The sequence below is a fragment of the Manacus vitellinus genome, unplaced genomic scaffold, assembly GCF_001715985.3.
Source record: "Manacus vitellinus isolate BGI_N305 unplaced genomic scaffold, ASM171598v3 scaffold_37_pilon, whole genome shotgun sequence".
NCBI classification, from domain to species: Eukaryota; Metazoa; Chordata; class Aves; order Passeriformes; family Pipridae; genus Manacus; species Manacus vitellinus.
In genome coordinates, this window is record NW_021940517.1 from 6,283,359 (window position 1) to 6,304,308 (window position 20,950).

A 20,950-nucleotide genomic window follows, 5' to 3' on the forward strand; every position below is an offset into this window, starting at 1 on the left:
TTAGAACCTCATGTGAATCACACATACACACATTGTAGTCCTTGTTTTGTTCCACAGATTGGTTGTAGACATCTTAAAATATAACAGCCAAGGTGAAGGGGCAAGAACTGATCAGGCTGGAAACCTTTTTTTTTCTTTTTTTAATGAAGGAGAGAAGCAAAGCATATTCCTGAAGTAGTAAATACTTGTTAAATGTAAGAAGGGTTATTAATGCATGACTGTGCATTAATATGATAAACCAAATAAAATGGTAGGTTTCTGCTAACAGTAAAGCAATATGGTTGCCTTCTTTCCTCTAAATATTATTACTGGATACTTTCTTTTGCTTGCCTTCCTTATTCACTGCATGGCTGTTGCCTTAAGAAAGGCAACAAAGACACAACTAAATGTTCAGTAAGAAGACCTCATTCCTTCCCTGTGGTGCAAAATATAAACAGAAGCGAGTGACCAAAATATAGAGAAACTTTCCCTAGTATGTACAATAGTTCAATAAAGAATGGGCATATAGAACAAAGTCTTTTGATTCACATTGTGATTTTTCTCCAAGCCTCAAAACTTTCCAGTCATTTTAATTGCCATAATGAAAATCCCTGTTCTTTTGCCGGACTATTTTTGTTGCTTTTTGTTTACTTTTTTTTTTTGTCAGAGAAAACTGCCTTTAGGGTCAGTGAATGTAGAGTTAATATATGTGCCAAGTACTGGGAAAAGGTAAGTACATGGTTTCCTGAATCCACATCTTATTGTGGCTCACCTGTTGGAAGGAGGTTGTCTAGGGTATCTCTTCTTAGTGGTGGGTAATCTCACCTCTTAAGTTAGTTTTTGATTATGCAGTTTCTAAACAGATGTCTTACTATGTATTTTAGCTTCAGTTTCATTCTCTTGGCTTTCAACGTGTGCATTCTTAAAATAAGCAACATCATCTTATCAACACAGTGTTGACCTCAGGGTGTTATAAACCACTTTTAACAATTCACTCACTAAGGGACATTCCTGAAAACTGTAGGTGATGAGATTGATTTATGAGTAGTGACATCTTCCTATGTCAATTGCAATTTGCTTTTGAGGATGTTTTGGGAGACTCTCTTTTGTTTTGGTTTGGCCTTTTTTTTTTAATAGGGTTTAATATAAAATCTTTTGACTATTTTTACATGGGCATGTTTTCATTTAGACTATAATGTTCAAGAACTGAATGTGCCTTTTGAATATATGCAGAGCCCTCAATAGAAAAGTCATGTTCTTGTAGTTCCAATTAGCACTATAAATAGCTTTAGAATAATGCTGTGCTGAGAGCCGTAGAGAGAGCCCCCACTGACATCTCCCAGAATCTTGTGAAAAGACAAAGGAGCAATGTTCTTTGGACTTCGAGAGAGAGAATTCTTGCTGGATATGTCTCTAGACATGAATTTCACCCAACATCGTAAGTAGATTGAAGATATCCTCTAGTTTCCTTTTACCCTCTGATCTCTTATGGTTCTTCCTAGAAAACTACTTGGAACTTGGTAAAGGCACATGCAATTACAATGTCAATTGCCACTTTATGAAGAGAACTCAAGGACAAATCTCTCTGTTCCATATTCATTTCCCCCTGTCCATAAACAGCTCTGTTTCTCTGACAGCTCTTTCATCATCATCAACTTGACTTAATACAGAATTCTTTCTGCTGTGTACTTTTGTGTTGCTGTGGATGTCTCAGCCATTCTTCAAGTCAGCTTAGGCCTGCTCTTGTAGATACTTTTTGCATAGTATCCTTGAGATAAGACCTGTCACAGCTATCCATATAGCTAAAAAATTACTCATGTTGAGTCTTGCATCTCACTTAGTTCGACATCCATTTCCCTGGCCATGACTTGACAAAAGCAGTCTTGCCCCTTGCTCTGCTCTCATTCATTCAAAGTCAGCACTACTGTCTTTTGTTCATTTCACTTTGTTTTTCTCCATTGACTCCCTCTGTTCTGTCCCATCAAGTCTAACTGCTAGCCTCCAATATCAGGGCTGCTCACAATCTCACAATCTTTTACCCCCTACTCAGTCTTTTTTTTTTCTTAGTATCAAAAAACTGACTTTCATCTGCAGATGTTAAACAACATTGGTGTCATTACTTTCCCATGGTGCTCTTCTACTAGCATCTGTTGTCTTTCTTACATGAGTCCTTTATGGAGGGATGGAGATCTTGTATATCTAATGACATGTTTCATTGGCCTCCTCCAAATCCTTAAAATGCAATACCACTGTGCTACTTAAGAGTGCTTGACACTAATTAGAATAATCAGTTACTTGTGTAACTAATTAAAATGTTGCTTTGTAAATAACATGCCATGTTCACTGTGTTCCTTTGAACATCTTCGTCTGTATCCTAGCTGTTGTTGCTTGTTTGAAACTTAAGGGTTGTCTTAAGAAGCAGGTGTATAAAACCTAGAGGTTGATATAACATAAAATATTTGTAAGTAAAGGAATAATATGAAATCTGATCCAGACTTGATCCATCATTTTGAAAAGTTGCATACCTGAAAAATCTCACTATATTCAGTACAGCCGCAATGGAGGCTTCATGGAGACTGCAAATGCACTTTTAGTGTGGATTGAACATGAATAAACCAAACTCTGGAATTCAATAGTTTAGTTTTAGACCTGATGTAAAAGCTAAAGTTTTTTCATGCTGGGGTCAGCATAATTTTTAATAATCATTTGGTATGTGTGTCAGCTATTTGCAGCTTTCAAGTAATTTTCATTCAAAAAGTGTGTTTGAAAAATGCTTCACGGCACTGAACTCCAAAATGCAGACTAAAACCTTAGATAGGTTGGGCTTAGATATGTTCGCAGTATCCAAGTGTATGTGCATTCACTGATTTTAATTGAAAAGTTCAGCATAACATCTTAGCTCAAGATAAATCGGAGTTTTACAGATACCATGGTAAAACAAAGAAGGCCTTCAAATAAAAGCCATCTGTTAACCTTGTGTTCAGTAATTGCTGAGTACTAAAATGCGTGTAAAACTTAGACAGTCAAAACCATGTTGACCGATGAGCTGAGTCATGGCCAAATAATAGCAGCCTAGGCACCATTATGCTGTACTTCTACATATGCTGTTCATCTTCTCCACTCTGAATATGGCATACATCACCATCTCTGCCTAATTTTGTCAATAGTGCTTTTCATTAAATTAAATAGCCAAAACAAGCTATCTATTGGAAATTCTGATTTAGGTCTCTAGGGTATTTTTTTTAGCCTTTAATAATAAGCCATATAAAGCTGCAAACAAACATTTTCAAAAGGCAAGTAAATGGGCTTATGTATGTCTGCAGGGAAATGTTTTGATTGTGTAACCATGATGATGTGACTGACAAGAAGAGAAACAGTGGGAGTTATTTTATTTTTCTGTCCTGCTAAGTGAAATGCTACCTGGATGGAACACAGAGGTGTAATCCAGTGAAGAATTTTTCCCTTTCTAATTAGTGATATTCTGAACTCCTTGGGGGAGACTATTGTGGACCCCATGCTGCATTATGCCTTCAATAAACATATATGCTGACTCTAAGCACAGATCAAATAGCTCAGCTTCTGAAGCCTAATTTTGCTCTCATTATCTGTATATTGCTGTATGATTTTTACAGCTTGGCATCGTGTAAATTTGTGGAGTTCAAAATGTACCTTTGTTAGATTTTTGAATTCATTGTGAGCAGTGCAGCTCCTTTATCCTTCCTTTTGGATAAAAGATAAGCCAGTATTTAATTTAGTCAGAAAAGTTAAAATCAAATGGTTATTTTTCTTCTTTTAGTCACTTAAAATTGCTCACAATTATATATATATAGTAAATTATATAATTTGAAAAAGAATGGTGAAAAAAATATTATTAGAAATGTTATTAGATATTAGCATTTGTATCTGTCTGGCAGTGCGTATTGCCATGGGAATTACTGCTTCTGAGTCCCATCCTGGGCTCTGCCACTGGTCTGCTATGTTTTAGTAGGCAAACTAATCTTTTCATTCCTTAGAGACAATATGTATTAAATGGAGAAGTGACCACATCACTTACAAACAGTGTGATGTTAGTATTCATTGTCTTGTTCTGAAAAACTATCTATGCATAGAATTCCCATTTACTTCAGGTGAATATAACTCTTGGACAAATCTCAGGAGCAGTATTTGTAATGTGCACGGACATGTCTGAGAGATGATACTGGATTAAAAGTATATCTGGTAGCATGAAGGAAACTCAGGTTATGATCCTGAGACCCCTGGACCTGTCCCCTGAACAGGAGAAAGTCACACGTAACAGTTGGAAACAACATCTTAGCACAAAGGTAGTTTAATAAGGCAATAATTTTACTGCTTTTCAGTTTGATATAGCATTTGTTATCCCTGTGGGGGTATTTGAGGCACCATTGGTTTTTTTTTCGTTGTTTTTATTTTTCTGTCTAATAATAAGCAGTTAGCCCAAATGTTACTTGAAATAGCAACTATTTTCCCTGAACTGCAGTTTTATTTTCTTTTGGCTTTTATTTCAGCTGTGGGAGCCAGCTGCTCCAAAGAGTGTGGGAAGCTGACTTGGAGGCATGTCAGCTGTTCATCCAAGGGTTTCAGCTGAAAGAAACCAGTTGCTGCGTTTTTGAGGAAGAAGAGAACCAACTGGAGGAGATGGAGATGATTGCTGATGGCCCACCTGACTCTGAAAAAAAAAAAGAAGGTCACTTTCTGAAGGGCACAGAGTGGGTTACTGTTTCCTGCCACAAACACAGTGAGCTGAAAGAGGTATCTGAAATAGTTTACAGCTGCATTTCAAGCAATACTCATGGTTTTCTTTTTGAGAGGAAGAGTTGAATTTTGGTGATGGGTCAGCAGGGCAGGTTAAGTATGAACTTAACATGTGGCCTCCTATCTGGGACATGAATAAAATAGCTTATTAGCTTCTCAGAAGCCCTTCAACCCTTTTTCCTTTTACCATCAGTCTTTTTAAAATGTGGAAATTATTCAGACCACAAATACAGAATGTACATCAGGATGTAAAGGACAAACTATTAAGTGTTTAACTCAAATTATCAGATATTCCTCATCTCACTGACAAGTTTCACTCTGAGTTGGTTCTGCTCACTTACTAGCCTGGATCTGGACTAATTTTTTCCTCCCTTAGTGAAATGGTCAAAGGCTTCCGAGCTTAGATGCTAATAGGCATACAGCATCCAGCAAGTACAAAAAGGAGAAAAAAATCATGAAGCTTAAAAGGTTTGACAAATTTCTTTTAAGTTTTCATGTTCTGATCTGGAATGCCGTCCTGTTTGAAAAATGTACAACTATCTAATAGCCTTTTAACTGTACTGCCAAGGTAAACAAGCTGTTAAAAAAGCTTCATCACCCAACAGCACCACTGTGACAAAAAGACCTTCCAACAGGAGTCATTAGTTTTATTACCATGGAATTTAGTTGACAAAAATTTAAAGTGTTCCTAATTGCATTTGATGTTAAGAGCCATTGAACTATGTGTTGCTTTGAAATCTGATGCCTAATTTTGCATTCATACTGACTGAGACTTAGAGATGCTTACCTTACTGTAAAATCTCTTGTAAGTAAAATTCTGATTTTATATCAGGCCTCAGTAGTTCTTGCAGTCTTTTCCCAAGGAAAATGGTTGCAATGGACTGACTCCACGTAGACAATGTTTTTATTAGAAATGGTCAGCTGTGGCTTTGATTCTGTCTCTACCCCTCCGTGATCATATTTCTGATGAGTCTACTGAAGTAATACGAGGAGTTCTGTTGGTTATGGAATATTGTGCTCCCCTTTCAAAAGTGCAGCTCTGGAGGGTTTGGGGTTTTGTGACTGTTTCTGTAGCACTCTTGAGATCTGTACTATAGATTATCACCTCTTTAACCCCTACAAGTCCAGATCGTTTCCCTGAAAATCAACCTTGCTATCCTAGAAGGACATCTGGGCAGCTGAAGTTAGGTGACCTCTGGTTCTGGAGAGAGGTGCAGGAGTCAAGGGACAGGTTCCCCATATCTTAAATGGAAGAGGAAAGTGTACGCTTGCATTTAACTCCTCCTTTTGAACTTGCTTTTCCATTATTTCCTCTATGCCTCTATCAATTATAGAGGGAACTTAGGAAGACTACCCACTAACTTCAGCTCTTCATCTAGGTGCTTAAACTTTGTGGTATAAATGGCCCATCCTGGTATCCTGAATAAACTCCATTTTGAGAATGTGCCAAAATCCATTCAGAAGCTGATGTGTAAACATGAAAATGTCCTTCAGGGAAGGCCTTGTGGAGGTACTCCTCCATCTGCCGCAGCACTCCTATGACTGATAAACTTGAAAGAAAAAAAAGAAGCAGTTTTGCTGGTATGAGACTGGTCATGTATTGTCCAACTTTTAAATGAAGTTGAGCAACAGAGCTCTGTTTTATCATGACTTACTAAACCAGCTTTCTGTTTCTTCAGTGCTGCCTGCAGCTTTGACCATTGAGGCAAAGTTATGCATCAGTGATGACTGCAACCCATTGCAACCATAAACTCCCCCAACATAATGACCGTATTCTGGCTCTGGATTTAGGGTTGAGTTGCCTGCTTTTATACTTTTAGAAGCTGAGATTTTTTTTCTTTGTTGTGGGGTATAGAAGTTTTACCCAGAAAAGAATGCTTTAGGTTGATGTCAGTAGGGTCGACAGACCCTAAACATTTAGAGAAGACCTGTAGCAGAATAACATCCCTAACATCTCTTAGTAGTTCATCACAAGGCAGAATATAAAAACAAACAAAAAACTCTGACACAAATCATGCTAACTTACAGTTTTGATTGTGTCGAAGTACAAAAGAGAATATACCTTGATTTGTAAATGGACTTAGTTGAAAAACAAACCACTTCTGAAGCATTTAAGTGCTCTGTTATGTGGTGGTGTATTATTTTATTTAAAAATTAATTTCGTATTTGTGACCCCCCCCAAAAAATAGCAGTGTGGTGCTTAGTCTCTAAATATAGCCGTTTATATTACTTTTATGGAAAAACTTATCATTGTCCGTTAGTAGAGAACCTTTTTATAGCCATTTATTAGCAAGTGAGAATACCTAATAGAGAAGCATGAATTTGTCAGAATACTTGGTTTGATATTATTTACCAAGTCTCTGGTGTTTCTGTGAGAGGAGTAGCTTGCTTTGGTTGCCATGTTTCTAGAATATTGTCATAGTTTAGGAATGACACTCCCCAGTTTAGTGCCCCTCCCCAACTGAGACTCCCCCAAACTAGAAGCTGTTTGCTAGCTCCTTTCCTCCCTAACCCCTCTCCCTTCCTGTTCCAGGGATGAGGTTGAGAATTGGAGGTCCAAAAAGGTGAAAATTACAGGTTGAGATAAGATAAGGAGCAGTAACAGCAACAATATCAGTAACAAAAGGTATAAGACAAAGAAACAATCTACATGGAAAAAACCAGACAGAATACCAACTGGCTCTTCCCTACCACATTTAGCTTTCCCCACAGAGAGATTGAGTCCCTTACTCCGGCCCTATGATGGTATTGAATGACCAATAATTAGGGTCTGGCCATGCTCTCTTCCTGGCTACTGTAAAAAAATTAACCCTGTCCTGGCCAAAACTAGGAGAAATGACTAATCTCTTCAACTGTGTCACAACCTCTGTTCCCCATTGGGGAATTTCTAGAGAGCACCGTTGGTCACCGAAGTAGAAGGAAAAAGTGTTGTTCTTTGTATTTAGAGGTTACTGAATTACTTTCTTCAAAACAGTATAGGAAAGGCTAATGATAGCATATGTACATATATGCCTTGGAGGGTACATTTCATTCCTAGGTGATTGATTTACTTTACAGTGAAATGCTATAAATGAAGCTCTCCAGTTATTTATTGTGTCATATCTAGCTAAACATTAGTGTTGGGTGGATATTGGTTTTGTTGATGTGTACTATAAACAGTGTTCTTGCATATAACTGTATCTTACTGTTTGTTTCATTAGAAAGCAAAAAACTAAGTAAGAAAAATAATTATAAGAAAAGCAAAATAGATGAATCGAAAGAGCCCTTCACTAAGATCCTCAGATACTGCTTTGTAGAAGGACTGTGTATCATTTTTAATTAAATATCCCCACTAGATCACAAAATATTACATGTTCTGTTTTAAAAATATGTAACGTATAAATTCTTTGGAAGTTCAATATTTTACTGTCATATGAGCACAGGTTTATTAACTGTCAACAGTTATTTTATAGTTTTCATAACTGTGTTTTCTAAGACTGCTGATTTTTTTTCCCAGCTTTTATGTGGTAGACTGGCATCCCAAAATAATTCCGTAAATTAGGTTTCCTTTACAACACTGACTGTTAACCAGGGAAGACAATCACATGCTTTTACAGCTCAGCTTGTTGAAGCATCATTACTAATGTCTTGGTCAGAACTAAATAAAGTGGGGCCAGCAAAAATCATCCTGTGAAACACTCTGAGTTACTTAAAAAATAAGATGTATTTTTCTCAATTACAGACAACTCATTAGACTATAGTATTAAAAAAAATTCTGAGGCAAAGTTGCAGACAATATTACTACCCTCAGCCATGTGAAAGTCAACTTGTCTAATTTATTTGATATAGATTATTGAATTTTCATATAAGAATATACTTTCCAGCTGGTAGCTATATTGAGGAAATTAGGGTACCCTATCATTGCAGTTGTAGTTTGTCTTTTTGTGACTATTTGGGCTTGGTTTTTCTCCCAGGTCTCTGAGGAATTTAAGATAGGTTCTAGTTTTCATCCTAGAAATGTTCCATACTTCTAAACTGACTGCAAATTATTTTGCCTGGGTGATATGTGAGTGAGGTGGAAATCGCTATGATCCTTACCACATAGTTAGATACATATCTGTGTGATTTCTAAAATATACAGTAGCATTTCATTTTTCTTCAGACAATGCCTGCTTGTTCCACTCCTTATGATAACTTGCTTTATTTTTTGCTTGTTGATAATGTATGTGTAAGCAAAAGCTTTTTATAACAGCGGAAACATCAATGATAACTAATAAACTGAGAGATGTGTGTGTGCTGGGACCTTCCTAACAGCAAGTAACTTGATGAACCTGGGTATGTGTGCACCTGCAGGCTTGAGTTCCTGACCTATCCTTTTTTCTTCTTCTTCTGCTCTCTGGCATGCTGTGCAGTGCTCCCTCTTAATCACTATGAAGGAAAGAAACACCTACTAGATTTCAAGAAAATTGAGGTGATTAAAGTTACAAGGTAAAATCCAAAATTCAGTAGTTTTACCTTTTGTAAGTCAGCATTTTTGGTAGTTTCCCATGAGAATTCTTTGTAGATCACTTCTTCCTTTTTCATCATAAAAGGGTAGAGAACAGGGATAAGGGTAAGGGCTGCTGTCTTTTCTTCACCTCTGCATACTTAATTTTTGCCCCCTGGGATGATGTTTTGGGGTCTTTTGAAGATCATGCTGGTGTTGGGAAGATGTTCTATAATTGTAAAGCCTTCATGTAATTAACTTTTTAAAAGGTACTGAGTGTTCTAAGTGATACCAAATGAAAAATTATGAAAAAATAATAATATTTAGTGTGGTGTCTCTCATTAAAAAGAAGCTATCACAGGACATAATACAACATTTTTCAGAATTTAGTGATAGCAAGACCAAGAAAGCCTTTGTAAGCAAACTGTAACTCATTACTGTGCATTGAGATACCTTATGGTCCAGGAGGTAAATGGGCAATGTGTAAAGGACAAAGCCTTTCAAAAGCTAAATAAACTGTGCATTCATTTGAGTTTTAATTAAATGTTGTATTTGTGAAGCTTTGAAAAAATAATTTGGAAACTTTAAATTTCATCTGAGTTTTAAGTGTCAGCATTAAGCATTACTGAAAGTCAGCATTTCTGTGTTTTTTTGTATTGATCCAAGCTGGAAAGGATTTCAGTAGCAACAGGCAGCTGGCTTGTACACAGTGGTCAGATCGTCGCTGTATAGTCATGTGCGTAGTTGTACAGCACAATGCCCCTCAGCTTCATCTGATACTGTGGTGTAGTGAAAATGCTAACTCTTTAGCTAGGGATTGTAGCATCGCAGTAGGCTTAAAGCTTACATGTATTTCGCGGTAAAAATATAATCTGAAAATTCATATTATGGGCAAAAGAAATCTAAGCAACCTTTTTTCAGATTGATTATTGAAAATAGTATCCAGTAACAATGATGAATTTATGGCAGATTAATGATTTTGCACTTTTTTATATATTTATGTACCTACCTCTGATACCAAGTACTGCCCTACCGAAGCAATATGCTTATCTCAGTTTATGTAAAGATTATCAATACTGTAACATGTGATAAGTATTAATGATTTTCCAGTAATGTTAACATCAAATTTCTTTGCTCCTCAGCCAATCAATGAAATGTTGGCTAATTTCTTACAGACTTCACAGATGAAGCAAGTTTTGAAAGAGGAACTTACTATAGTTAGCACGTGTTACCAATAGAAAACATCAGTGGGGTCTCTCATTTCTCCTGAGCAAACTCATGTCCAGGGTTTATGCCAAAAATACTTCTGTAAACTCTTGAACAGTATACAGATCTGCAAAAGCTTGATAGAAAATTTGTTTCAGTCTATAGTTAGTCCTTCCATTTTAGAGGCAGTATTCCCTGTGCATTTTAATTGAGAAGCCAAAGACAGGCTTTAATAGAATGTATTCAAATATAGTTTTTAAGATTGGGTGGCTGCCACTGCCCCATTACAAGTGCAATTTAAATCTTTCATGCATGTGAAGCACATTGATGCAGTTGTTCAGCTTATATAAATTTTATTGTGCTGTATGGTTTTTGTAAGTTACATTGAAATTGTACTGTTTATATAGCATGTATCTACTATATACTTAATAATTTATCTCTAACAGGTTATGGAAGACATTTCATTTGGAACAGAAGGTCATTTATCTGAGGTAAGTGTTTCCTAGGCAAAATAAAGTGGTGGTATTGTACAGACTTTTCTTTGTCTCAATTAGAATTAATGACACTTGTTTTTATAGTGTTACCTTGGGGTAAAAACTGCTGAAGAGTGTGTGAGCACGTAGAAAAGCAACACAATCACAATGAGAGTGGGCCCATTCCTTTTTTTCTTTTTTTTTTTCATTGAAAATAATGGCAAAGTTGCTGAGTGTTTCAGGGAGTTTATAGTTAAATCCTGTGCTAATATTTTTAAAATATACCAGCAACAGCACAAATATGTTTGGGAAAAGTAGGACCAATAATATTTAGCCAGCCTTACTTGTAGCACTGTCTTGATGCTTGGGAATGGAACAAAGTCATGATGCTAAGCCTGTTTTCTTGTGTACCACTAAAAATACCTTTCAATTTACTTTTGGAGTATAAAAGCATACAGACTGTGGCAGAATACAGGGTAAGAGGAATTCCATCTGAATAAAAATACTAGATGTTTGTAATTTTACATTATTTTCATAAACAAAAATATGTCACATCCTAGTCCATGTATTTAAGAAGGCTGGGATAATTAAGTAACATAAGATGCATTTCCTGTGAGAAAAATCTACTTATATACAAAAATCCATCTACCTACAAACTAAGAGTTTGGGTAATATAAGTGTAAGGAGAGTTATACTGATACTAAGAGCTGTACTGTTTTAGTCTTGTCCATTTTTACATCAGTATGCCTTGAATTGCAACTTACTTAAAAAGGAAATCTAGTTTCCAAGCATTGTGTCCAGCCAGCAAATAAATTGCATGAACAAGTAACCCTCAGTTCACCTTCCATAATAGCATACATGCCACCTGTCAAGTACAAGTGACAAGTGCTCAGCCAAGGAAATATTAAATAAATAAATACTGCAGTTTAGGATAACTATTCAGATGAGGCATTTCTTTAGATTCCCACCAGTGAATCCAAAGACTGGATCGGCTGGAATGCTTTAGGAAAGATACAAGATATTGCAAGACCAAGTTCAGATTGTTGACCTTGTGTTCAGGCAGAATGTGACATGAGAGCATGCCTAGGACAGACTGCTTGACTGTGTGTGAGGTCAGCATAAATAAAAACAGGAAGCCTTGAGAATGAAGGTGAACTTTGCAGAAAATGCAAATGACCTTTCTGATCAGTGAACTTTGCTATGAATTAAAGCAAAACTGTGCAGGTGCTTGTGTCCACAGATGACGTGAAATAGGGGAGAGGCAGTCCTGTGGGATAAAGGTAGCAAAAAGCCCTACTTCCATCAGGGCAAAATACTGAGGGCACCAGAGCTCACAGGGCTGCCTGTAGAAGTATTCTTTAAGAGCTTAATATCTTACAGTCCTCAGAAGTGGAGAAACTTTGCCCTTTTGAAGTTTTGAGGGGGGAAAATAGTGTATAAAGACAATAGAAAGCAATGATACAAATAAAGGAAATGGAAATATGCTAGAAAACCAGGCTCTACCACACTGCCAGAGATGGATTGATGTTGACTTGTAGACAGCTCTATAAAAGCTCTATGGAACTGTCAGCACCCTGTACCATGTCAAGGCTTTGCCTAAGTGTTCCTTTGATGCTCTGGTCCCCTAATCCTTTCTTGTCAGTCTCCCCACTGTCTGCAGGAGAGCACCCAGTTAGTCATTCCAGATTGTTTCATCTTAGTGACTCAGGAGCAGAGATGGGAGTGAATACAAGGAACCACCTATAAATGATACCCTGCTACGCTGACTTCTTTTACAGCAGGGTGTTGACACTGGAAAACAGTTTGGTGCTTTTGTTTCCTTTTCCAAGTCCTGACCCACTGTGAATTTTTATTGGTAAGTCAGTAAATAGCCTTATCCTCCCACAGCAGGAACTGGAATTGTCCCAGTTTAATTAAATAAGCCAGTGCAGTAGTGTGCTCTCATTTTAGAAAATCTGTAGTTGGGGAAGATCTTCAGTCTACTAGGGATGAGAATGGGAAGACTGCTGTCAACCTACAGCAGGGTGCTGGAATGCAGTGAAAAACTCTGTTCCTGCACAGATGCTTTTCCAAGGACACTCTTCCATAGCTGTAATGGAAGATAAAAGAAAGGGAACAATTGCCAACATTGGACGTTGGCAATTCCGATGAGTCATTTAACACTACCATGTGTTGTTGTATCCCTGTGGTGGAGGGAAGGGGATCAGTGCAAGCAGAGGAAGTGTGGGAAAAGCGTGTGATTGGTGGGAAGGAGGTAGGCCACAGTTGCAAAACAGCTATCTGGAAAGCTTTATGCCTGAATTGTTGCATATGACAAAGTGGGGAGTGTGTTGTAGTGCTGAAATCTCCTAAATATACATAAACAGGCTGATGGAACAAGCTAGCAGTCTGTAAGTGGAAGGTGATAAGAGCAAGAGTAACTGGGAAACAACCTTGATCTCTTTTCTGAGAAAAGGTGGATAGCTACCTCCATGAAAGAAAAACTCACCTGAACAGAATCAGGGAAGAAGCAACAAGTGAGTTTACATGGGACAAGCTCTGTAGGAGGAGGAATCAGCAGATTTTCTTCAGTACTGTCCTGAAGACATCAGGTTTATAGTACAGTACTGTCTTCTTTTGGTGTAGAAAAGAACAAGCAGTCACAGACTACATATCTATGTCAGCAGCTTTTCAGCAGCTCAAAAGAGTGTTGAAAAGGGAAGGGCAAAAATGTTCCCAAGAATGACTCTAAAAGGGTACTTCAGCATGTAAGAGTGGAGGCAGCAAGACCACTAAGCACACTAAGTTATTGTAAACAGAAGATGTGAAATGTCAAAAGAGTTCAGGTACAAGTTGTGTGTAAGAGATAGGTGAAAGCAAGCATGTGTGTCTTCTAATAAGAAAGGTGAATGGGAAAAGAAATGAGATCAGAATTATTTTTTTCTTCTTTATTTTTTTTGCTTTTGGTCTTTCTAAAAATGATAAGCTATGTCCAAATATGTAGTGCTCTTGGTATTTGCTACCAGGTAGCAAGAAACAAACACAGTAAAGGATCCTAAGGCAAATGAGATGTACTCAAGTCAGGCTAGACTGATGAAATTTTTTCTGAGTGCATAGGAGCCAAGGAAAACAATCTCCAAACCATTAACAAGCTTCTTCAAAAACTCATAGAGGAAGCTTGAAGTCCCAGGGGGTCAGTAAAAGGCAGACATGGTATTTGCCTTTAAAAAGGAGGTAGGCCAGGAGTTTATGTGCCAGTCAACATAATTTCAATTAGGATTAGAATTTCAAATGCTCTTGATAGATTGAAAGAATAGCCTGAAATCAATAAAAAGGGATATGTTAAAAGACAGGTGCAAATTACATTTGAGAGAGAAAAAGAGTCCAATTTATATATACTGATGGTAAATAGCCACTGAGATGGCAATACTGCAGAAGAAGAATCTAGGCTTATAGTGGACTACAAATATAGTGGGATTCATTACCTTCATTGAGCTGGAAGAAAGGGCAAATGTCACTTGCAGCCTCATTAATGGGAATGTCAGTTGTAAGACAGAAATAATTACTGTGCTTAGCTGAGAATGCTAAAGCCTCCAGAGAACTATGGTTTGGACACCTCACTCTGCAGAAGACAGGAACACAGTGAAGAAAAGAAAGAAAGGAACAGAAATAAAAGGTTTAGAAATCGTAGTCTGGTTGAAAGTCAAAATCTTCAACCACATAAAACATAATGATAAACAGGACAACTAGTAGTTAATGGTGTGTGCTATTTAAGGGTAAAAGGAAGTGTAACCATCCTGGTTTGTAGCAAGAGAAGTTTGCAGGACGAAGACTTGCTCACGGCAAGGGCAGTTTAGCCCTGGAGCCAATACCCTGCAACCATCCATTGTCAGCTGCTAAGAGCCACGTATACAGACACCAGCTGAGCCCAGTCACAGTAGGCTTGGTTCACACTGCAAGTCACAGAGTGGGCTTCGGTGGTCCCTGGTTGCTTCCTGGTCAACCTTGCCATGATGGTGTTGGTCACAAGTAACATTCATTATTTTCAAACTCAGAGATTAGACCTCTTCTCGGTGGACACGTTGCCTTCCGCATCTATGATTGTTCTGCCCAGAACAATGCATGTGGGGCAGGAAATCTGGGATGCAGAGCAGGAACGAATGCTTCCTCCACCTGCACTTTGGACACCTCATGGCTGTGTAGCTCATTGTCTGGGGTCATGTGCACTTAACCTGCATGGGACTGAAGCATCTGCTCAAGCAGGACAAACATATGGATTGTTGTGTTTTGTTTCTAGAAATTATTTAAGAGATACCCTGGCCTGATGTTATGGAGTTTCAAGTGCTGACAATTGCCATTAACTTCTGCAAGGGTCGAGGGTAAACATGCAGCACTTCTGCCAACAATAGGTCACTGTTCTAAACCTTGTACCATAATGAGAAGTGTCTGTCTGCAAGGGCAACTTTTTGTAGTTGTTATTTATGTTATTTTGAATTATTTTAACTGTTATAGTAGAGAAAATTTAGTGCAGGTGAAAGAAATCTGGCTTTGACTCTGAAGAAGGTCTTCTAAGGCTTGTATCTTATTGGAATTATGATGGTGCTACTTGGAAGTAAAGCAACGCCTTTTTACAGAAGTTCCTCTGTAAGAAGAATGAATTTTAAGGATATATCTGTGAATCCTGCTTTTCAGCACAATGACCTAAGACTCTAATATAGACTCTAATCCATAATAGAATTAGATTAATCTAGCTACTACAATTCTGATTCTTCTGTATAAGATTGAACCAGATTCAAGAACACAGAAGGTGTTTGCACTGGAAAAGCTGATCAAACATTCTCTTTGAGAAATGCTGTTGAGGAGTTGTTGTTCACAGGTTACTAAAACAACTTGTAAAAGAGTAAATTGAAATGCAGAACACTAGACCAGAAGCCATTCCCTCTGCTCTTAATGCAGTATGCTGATGTTCCAGCAGTGCATCATCTGGAACATTGTTCTTACTGTTTTTTGCATCAGGCTCTTACATCTCTGGGAAAGCATGAGAATTTCTACTTTATGTGAGAAGGCAGAAGAATTTCACCTTAAAAAATAATTCACATCCATTATTTGTGCTGTTTTCACTGGCTTAAGGATTTAGAGGAAAAAAAATTCCCAACCAGCTACGTTCCCTGTTTACAGAAAAATCCATAAAGCAATATTGCATCTCAGCTCTTTCCTGACTCCGGCAATCTCTCCTAGCTGCTTCCTAAAAGTGATGCTAGTGCAAAAATAACCAAAGAAATCTTAAGACCTACAGCAGCTTGTAACACTGAGATAACCTACAAGCCTGGATGGGTTGTATTTTATTAATATGTTGAGCTTGAGGCAGAGTCCACTCTCCTCTCAGAGATATTGTTGATCAGTGTAAAGTGCCACTTTCCAACCGGGAGCTATTCTGAATAGTTTTGTGTCGCTGACAGTGGTTTCCCTGCCTACATAGACAAATGTCAAATAAAAATATTACCAGTGATGCTACCAGGCATAAAAGGCACTAAGAGAATTCTCTTCTATCTACTTCTCTGGGTTGTCAAACTTTTTTCAAACGAAACCTTGGGGGCAGAAACTGTGGAATTGCTTGAATATTTAGAATTATTATTGTGTATTTTTGAGAGCAGTGTATATTTTTTCCATTTTCTTTTATATATATAAGTTCTGGAAAATCATACTTTATGTGATGGTTCTCCTGCATTTTTCATATGACACGTGCAACTAAGTTCCTGTGAGACAATACTGGTCTAAAGTATTGGAGGAACTTCTCATTTCAACTAAAAAGGCAGCTGGGTTATGTAGATGCAGAAATAGTTTATCCCTACACTGTTATGGCTGTATTAAAGAGAAATTAAGCTGCTGTTAGAAATGACGGTTATGTGAAGACCTGATTTTCTTACATGTTATTACTGCTAGAGGAAAATCAGTGATCAAAGGTGGATCTTTCCCTACATGGTCGTAGTTTTAGATGTGCTTTCAGAGTACTCGGTATTTTTTTCTATTTACTGAGTTTTTTAGCCCAAGACTTAAGGTCTTTTAGACAACTGTCATCTGTTCTTGCATGCATGTCACAGAATGATTCACTAAGAGCTTTCTGTTGATAGAAATTGCTTGGGTTATCCCACTCCATAGCAGCATATGGAGTCCTGCTGGTATACTGAGTAATAATTTAGCTGCTGAATGGAAGACTTTGTCCTCATCTTCTGTTCCTGGTCATGAGAAAAGGATGTTCCTAGTTGCTGCAAGGAAAATGTTTTCTTTCTTCTCTCCTGTCGTCATTTTAAAAACAATGGGTCATTTTCACATCTGTAAGTTCTGTGAAGTGCTCCTGTAGATTCTCATGTTTGGTAATGTCTCTGGAGATGTTGGTCTTGTGCAGAGTCAGGGACTCAGGCATTGTGCTGCTCTGTGTCTAAACTGCCAGTGTTTGCAACATGACCTCTCTTAACAAGCCCACCCGTCCAGGGTTTGAGCTGCAGGTGGTTTTGCACCTGTGCAATGTGCTGGATAGCCATGTCTGGCAGAGGCCCTAGGGAAGCAGGAGGGTCAAAGCTCTGTGCCATAATTGAGGATGTGCCAGGAAGCACAGCTCTTCTCACATTTGACTCCTCCTATGCACTGTGTGATGCAAAGTGAAAGGATAGCACAGAACTGAGGTCTGGTAAATGTGTTTACCAAATGGACAGCGTTCCAACAAGCATTGGCACAATTTATTTAGAAGGTCTTTGATTGAAGGCTTGAGTTTTCTTAGACAACCACTGGTGGTTGCTCTTACAGCAACAAATCAGTGCAAAGGACCCCAAGTACATTTTTTTTTTTTAGCAGAGGAAAAACTTTCTGTAAATTGTATATGGCCCCATGGTCATGTTGCTTTATGGATGAGTGCATAGATCAGGTTTAGAGAAAATCCAGTTTTCTGGATCCCAGCTGATAAATTATTCAATTTTTTTTTCAACATGGCTGCAGCAGAACTTCATCTTGGCACTATAATCTTTTCCTTACAAATAATCCCTGTCATTCACTGTAGGCAGTGCTATGGTGCCGTGGGAGGGAGAGGAAAGGCTTGTCTCAGAGCTGCACAAATTGATTTAATTTTTTTTCCCTCTTCATATTTGCTGCTTGCTCGGGTCGTTTCTCAAATTCACTGAAAAATGTCAAAGATAACAATTATTCTTGTGCAGTGTATCTGAAAAAAAATTATGGGAAGGACTTTGAAACTAGTGTAAAATGGCAGAAGTATTTGTCTGTATAAATTCTAAGTAGAGAACCATTATTTTTGAAATTTTTTTTGTTTAATGATAATTCAGTAAAAAAGCATGGTTTTGTCTCATAATCTCCAAGATTTTGATGCATTTTCTTTGATTAATTGAACAAAGTCCCTAAGTATTCCAGCCAGATTCTTCTTCAAAAATGTAAGTACATTTTGTGTTTATAAGAGATACAAAAAGTGATGCTGCTTGAAATATTTAAGTGACCGAAAAGTGTAAATCATATTTATATGAACAACTTGAAATTTGGAAACCTAAATGGTGTGGTCAGCATGAGACCTCTCCTGCTGTGGTGAGTCAACAGGGGAAAATGGAGAGCAGTTTGGTCTTCACACCCCTTTAATCATCTGCTGAAAGTGATATCATGACTTGTTTCTTCTGGGAAGTAGACTGAGACCACAAACTCATTCCATTTCATATAAATCACCAATTTATTATACAGTAACAGCTTTTTGTCTCTTTAATAGCAATTTGCTTTTAGGCAATGTCTTTGCACTGCAAAGCATCATATCCTCTTACTAATATTTTATTTTCCCTTTATTTGATGCAAATTTGATGTATAAAAGTGCAGCCAGCAGCAAACATGCCTTTTTCTTTTTCTTTTTCAACTTTCTGTAGGAGTTCTTCATATTTTCTGCAGAGTTAGGAGAAAAATGTGAAGCAATAAGTGAGAAATTGGTGCATCTGGAAGATCAATTGCAAAGTTCCACCTGCAGAGTTGATGAAGGAGTTATTCATATCCTTTTTGCTATAGCTATAGATATGTATCAATCTATGTAAGTATGTACATGAAATACTTACCTTTCAGATTCACATGGAATGCTAGTTCTTATTGTAGATTTGATACATTAAGAATGGAAGAATTAATTGTCTTGCTGAAATGGGCATTTTTGTTTCCTGCAGTGCATTTTCACTGTGGTCTGATCTAGCTTTAATTGATTTAAATAGAAATTAGTTCTTTGTAAATTGAGATTAGGCAATGAAAAGACTTTATTTTACTGTTAAAATCATTTTGTTTGTAATGCTCATATAAGTAAAAACATGATGCACCAAAAGCTGCATGGATACAAGTGTTCATGCACCTGCATTTCCCAACATGATTTAACTAAATTAAATCCTACATTATTGACTCAGACTGTGTATATTGTTACATATAGTTTGGGTTTTTTTCATTTTTAAAAAAGTGGGAAACAGATGTATCATGGCATCCTACAAAATTTAATCTACCTCTAATACTCCAGTGGAAGCAACCAGATGAGATGTCTTACGCACCCTTATCTCTTTCTGTGCTTCACCTGTCAGTATTTTTTTAAGATTGCTTAACCTTTATGAGGCATTCATTAGGAATTTTTCAAAATTTCAAAATTTAAGGGCACTGATTTTTTTTAAATTTAATTTGTAACTTTCATAGGAAAAATGTATCATAAAAGAGATTTTGTTCTTCTGAGAAAGGGTAAAGAGAAAAAGAACCAATGTGGCCAGGGAAGATGAGAGTACTTAGCTGGTGAGGTTTTTTTGAAGAAGAGGTGTCAGTCGAGAGGATAATGAAGAAAGATTAATAAATTCAGATCGGAGAGATTAGCAGAGGAGCCCTTGCAGACATCTGAAGGTGAGTTAAGGTGATGATGGTACTAGAAAGGATTCAGCTCCTGCTAAGCTGAGGTGGGGTAGTTTAGAGAAAGGAGAAAAAAAAATAGTGTGTGGAAATACCACTGTGTTTTAAGTAATTTGGCATCAGTTGCCAAGTCATTGCAAAATTCCTATTTTAAAAACTTGGTTTATTTAAAGGTATCAGAAGGATAAACTTTAAGAGGCGGGTGGAGGGGAGAATGGAGTTGGGGCAAAGTTGTATCGGAGGGGACAAAATCCAGTCAGTAATTTGTTACCACTTCAAATCTTTCTTTTCTAAGCATTTCAATATACAGACAATATATAGAAAGATTCAACATTCTTTTAATTATATTTACAGAGTGCATACTTGGTTGTGTGTACAGCATCTAATTCCTTCCTTCCTTATGTATATTTACTCTTAAATGATCTTTTTTAATTGGCCCTAGTAGAAGAAGAGTATTGAGGGTTGGAGTTATGGGCTCTTTGCAGAGGATTTAAACTAATGACCTTCTGAACAGTCAGGTCTGATCATAGTTATAGTTTACTATAAGGTAAGATAAAATAAGCTGAAAAACTGTGTTTTTGGTTCCAGAAGATAATACACTACAAGTATGAAAAATAGTAGTATTTGTACTTTTTATGGAGTATGCATATTTCTTTGTAGCTGTTCAAACTGCAAGAGTCAGTTGAAAAAATGAAATTAATCATTGGAAGTTTCAGAAGTGTTATAGATTAGTCTTGTTTTAAGCCATGGTTGTCTGATAGAGATCTGATTTCCTCTATCAGTGAAATTCAGCTCACGTTACCTAAATACAGAAATGCACACTGTGTGATATCCTGGTCCTAGCAAGACCATCAGTCACAAAATAAAAAAACATGTTTAAAACATAGGGACATACAAAGAAGCAGTTTAGCGATTCAGCTACCCCTCATTAACATTCAGTTGCTATTTCAGAAGTAGCCCAGATCAATGTGCATAAAATGTTACCATCTGGTACATGTAATCACTGAGCTATCCTTCAAAAAGGAATGAGAAAAATAGCTACCACAGTGCTACAGACCTGTAGATTGTTGTGGGTTTTTTAAAAATAAAAACTGCTCAGTGCCTATAAAATAAACTTTCACTCATTGGTAAGTTGAATATATTTCAGGAACTACTACTGAGATAG

The 20,950-nt window shown here is 37.2% G+C and overlaps 1 protein-coding gene across 1 annotated transcript in view; it reads left to right on the top strand.

The window, feature by feature from the left end:
* Positions 1-20,950, top strand: part of DISC1 (DISC1 scaffold protein) — a 172,853-nt gene that overhangs the window by 144,734 nt on the left and 7,169 nt on the right. The window contains exons 11-13 of the mRNA XM_018077458.1: positions 4,506-4,749; positions 10,870-10,914; positions 18,789-18,906. Of these exons, the coding sequence (XP_017932947.1) occupies positions 4,506-4,749; positions 10,870-10,914; positions 18,789-18,906 (407 nt within the window). The remainder of the gene's footprint in view (positions 1-4,505; positions 4,750-10,869; positions 10,915-18,788; positions 18,907-20,950) is intronic.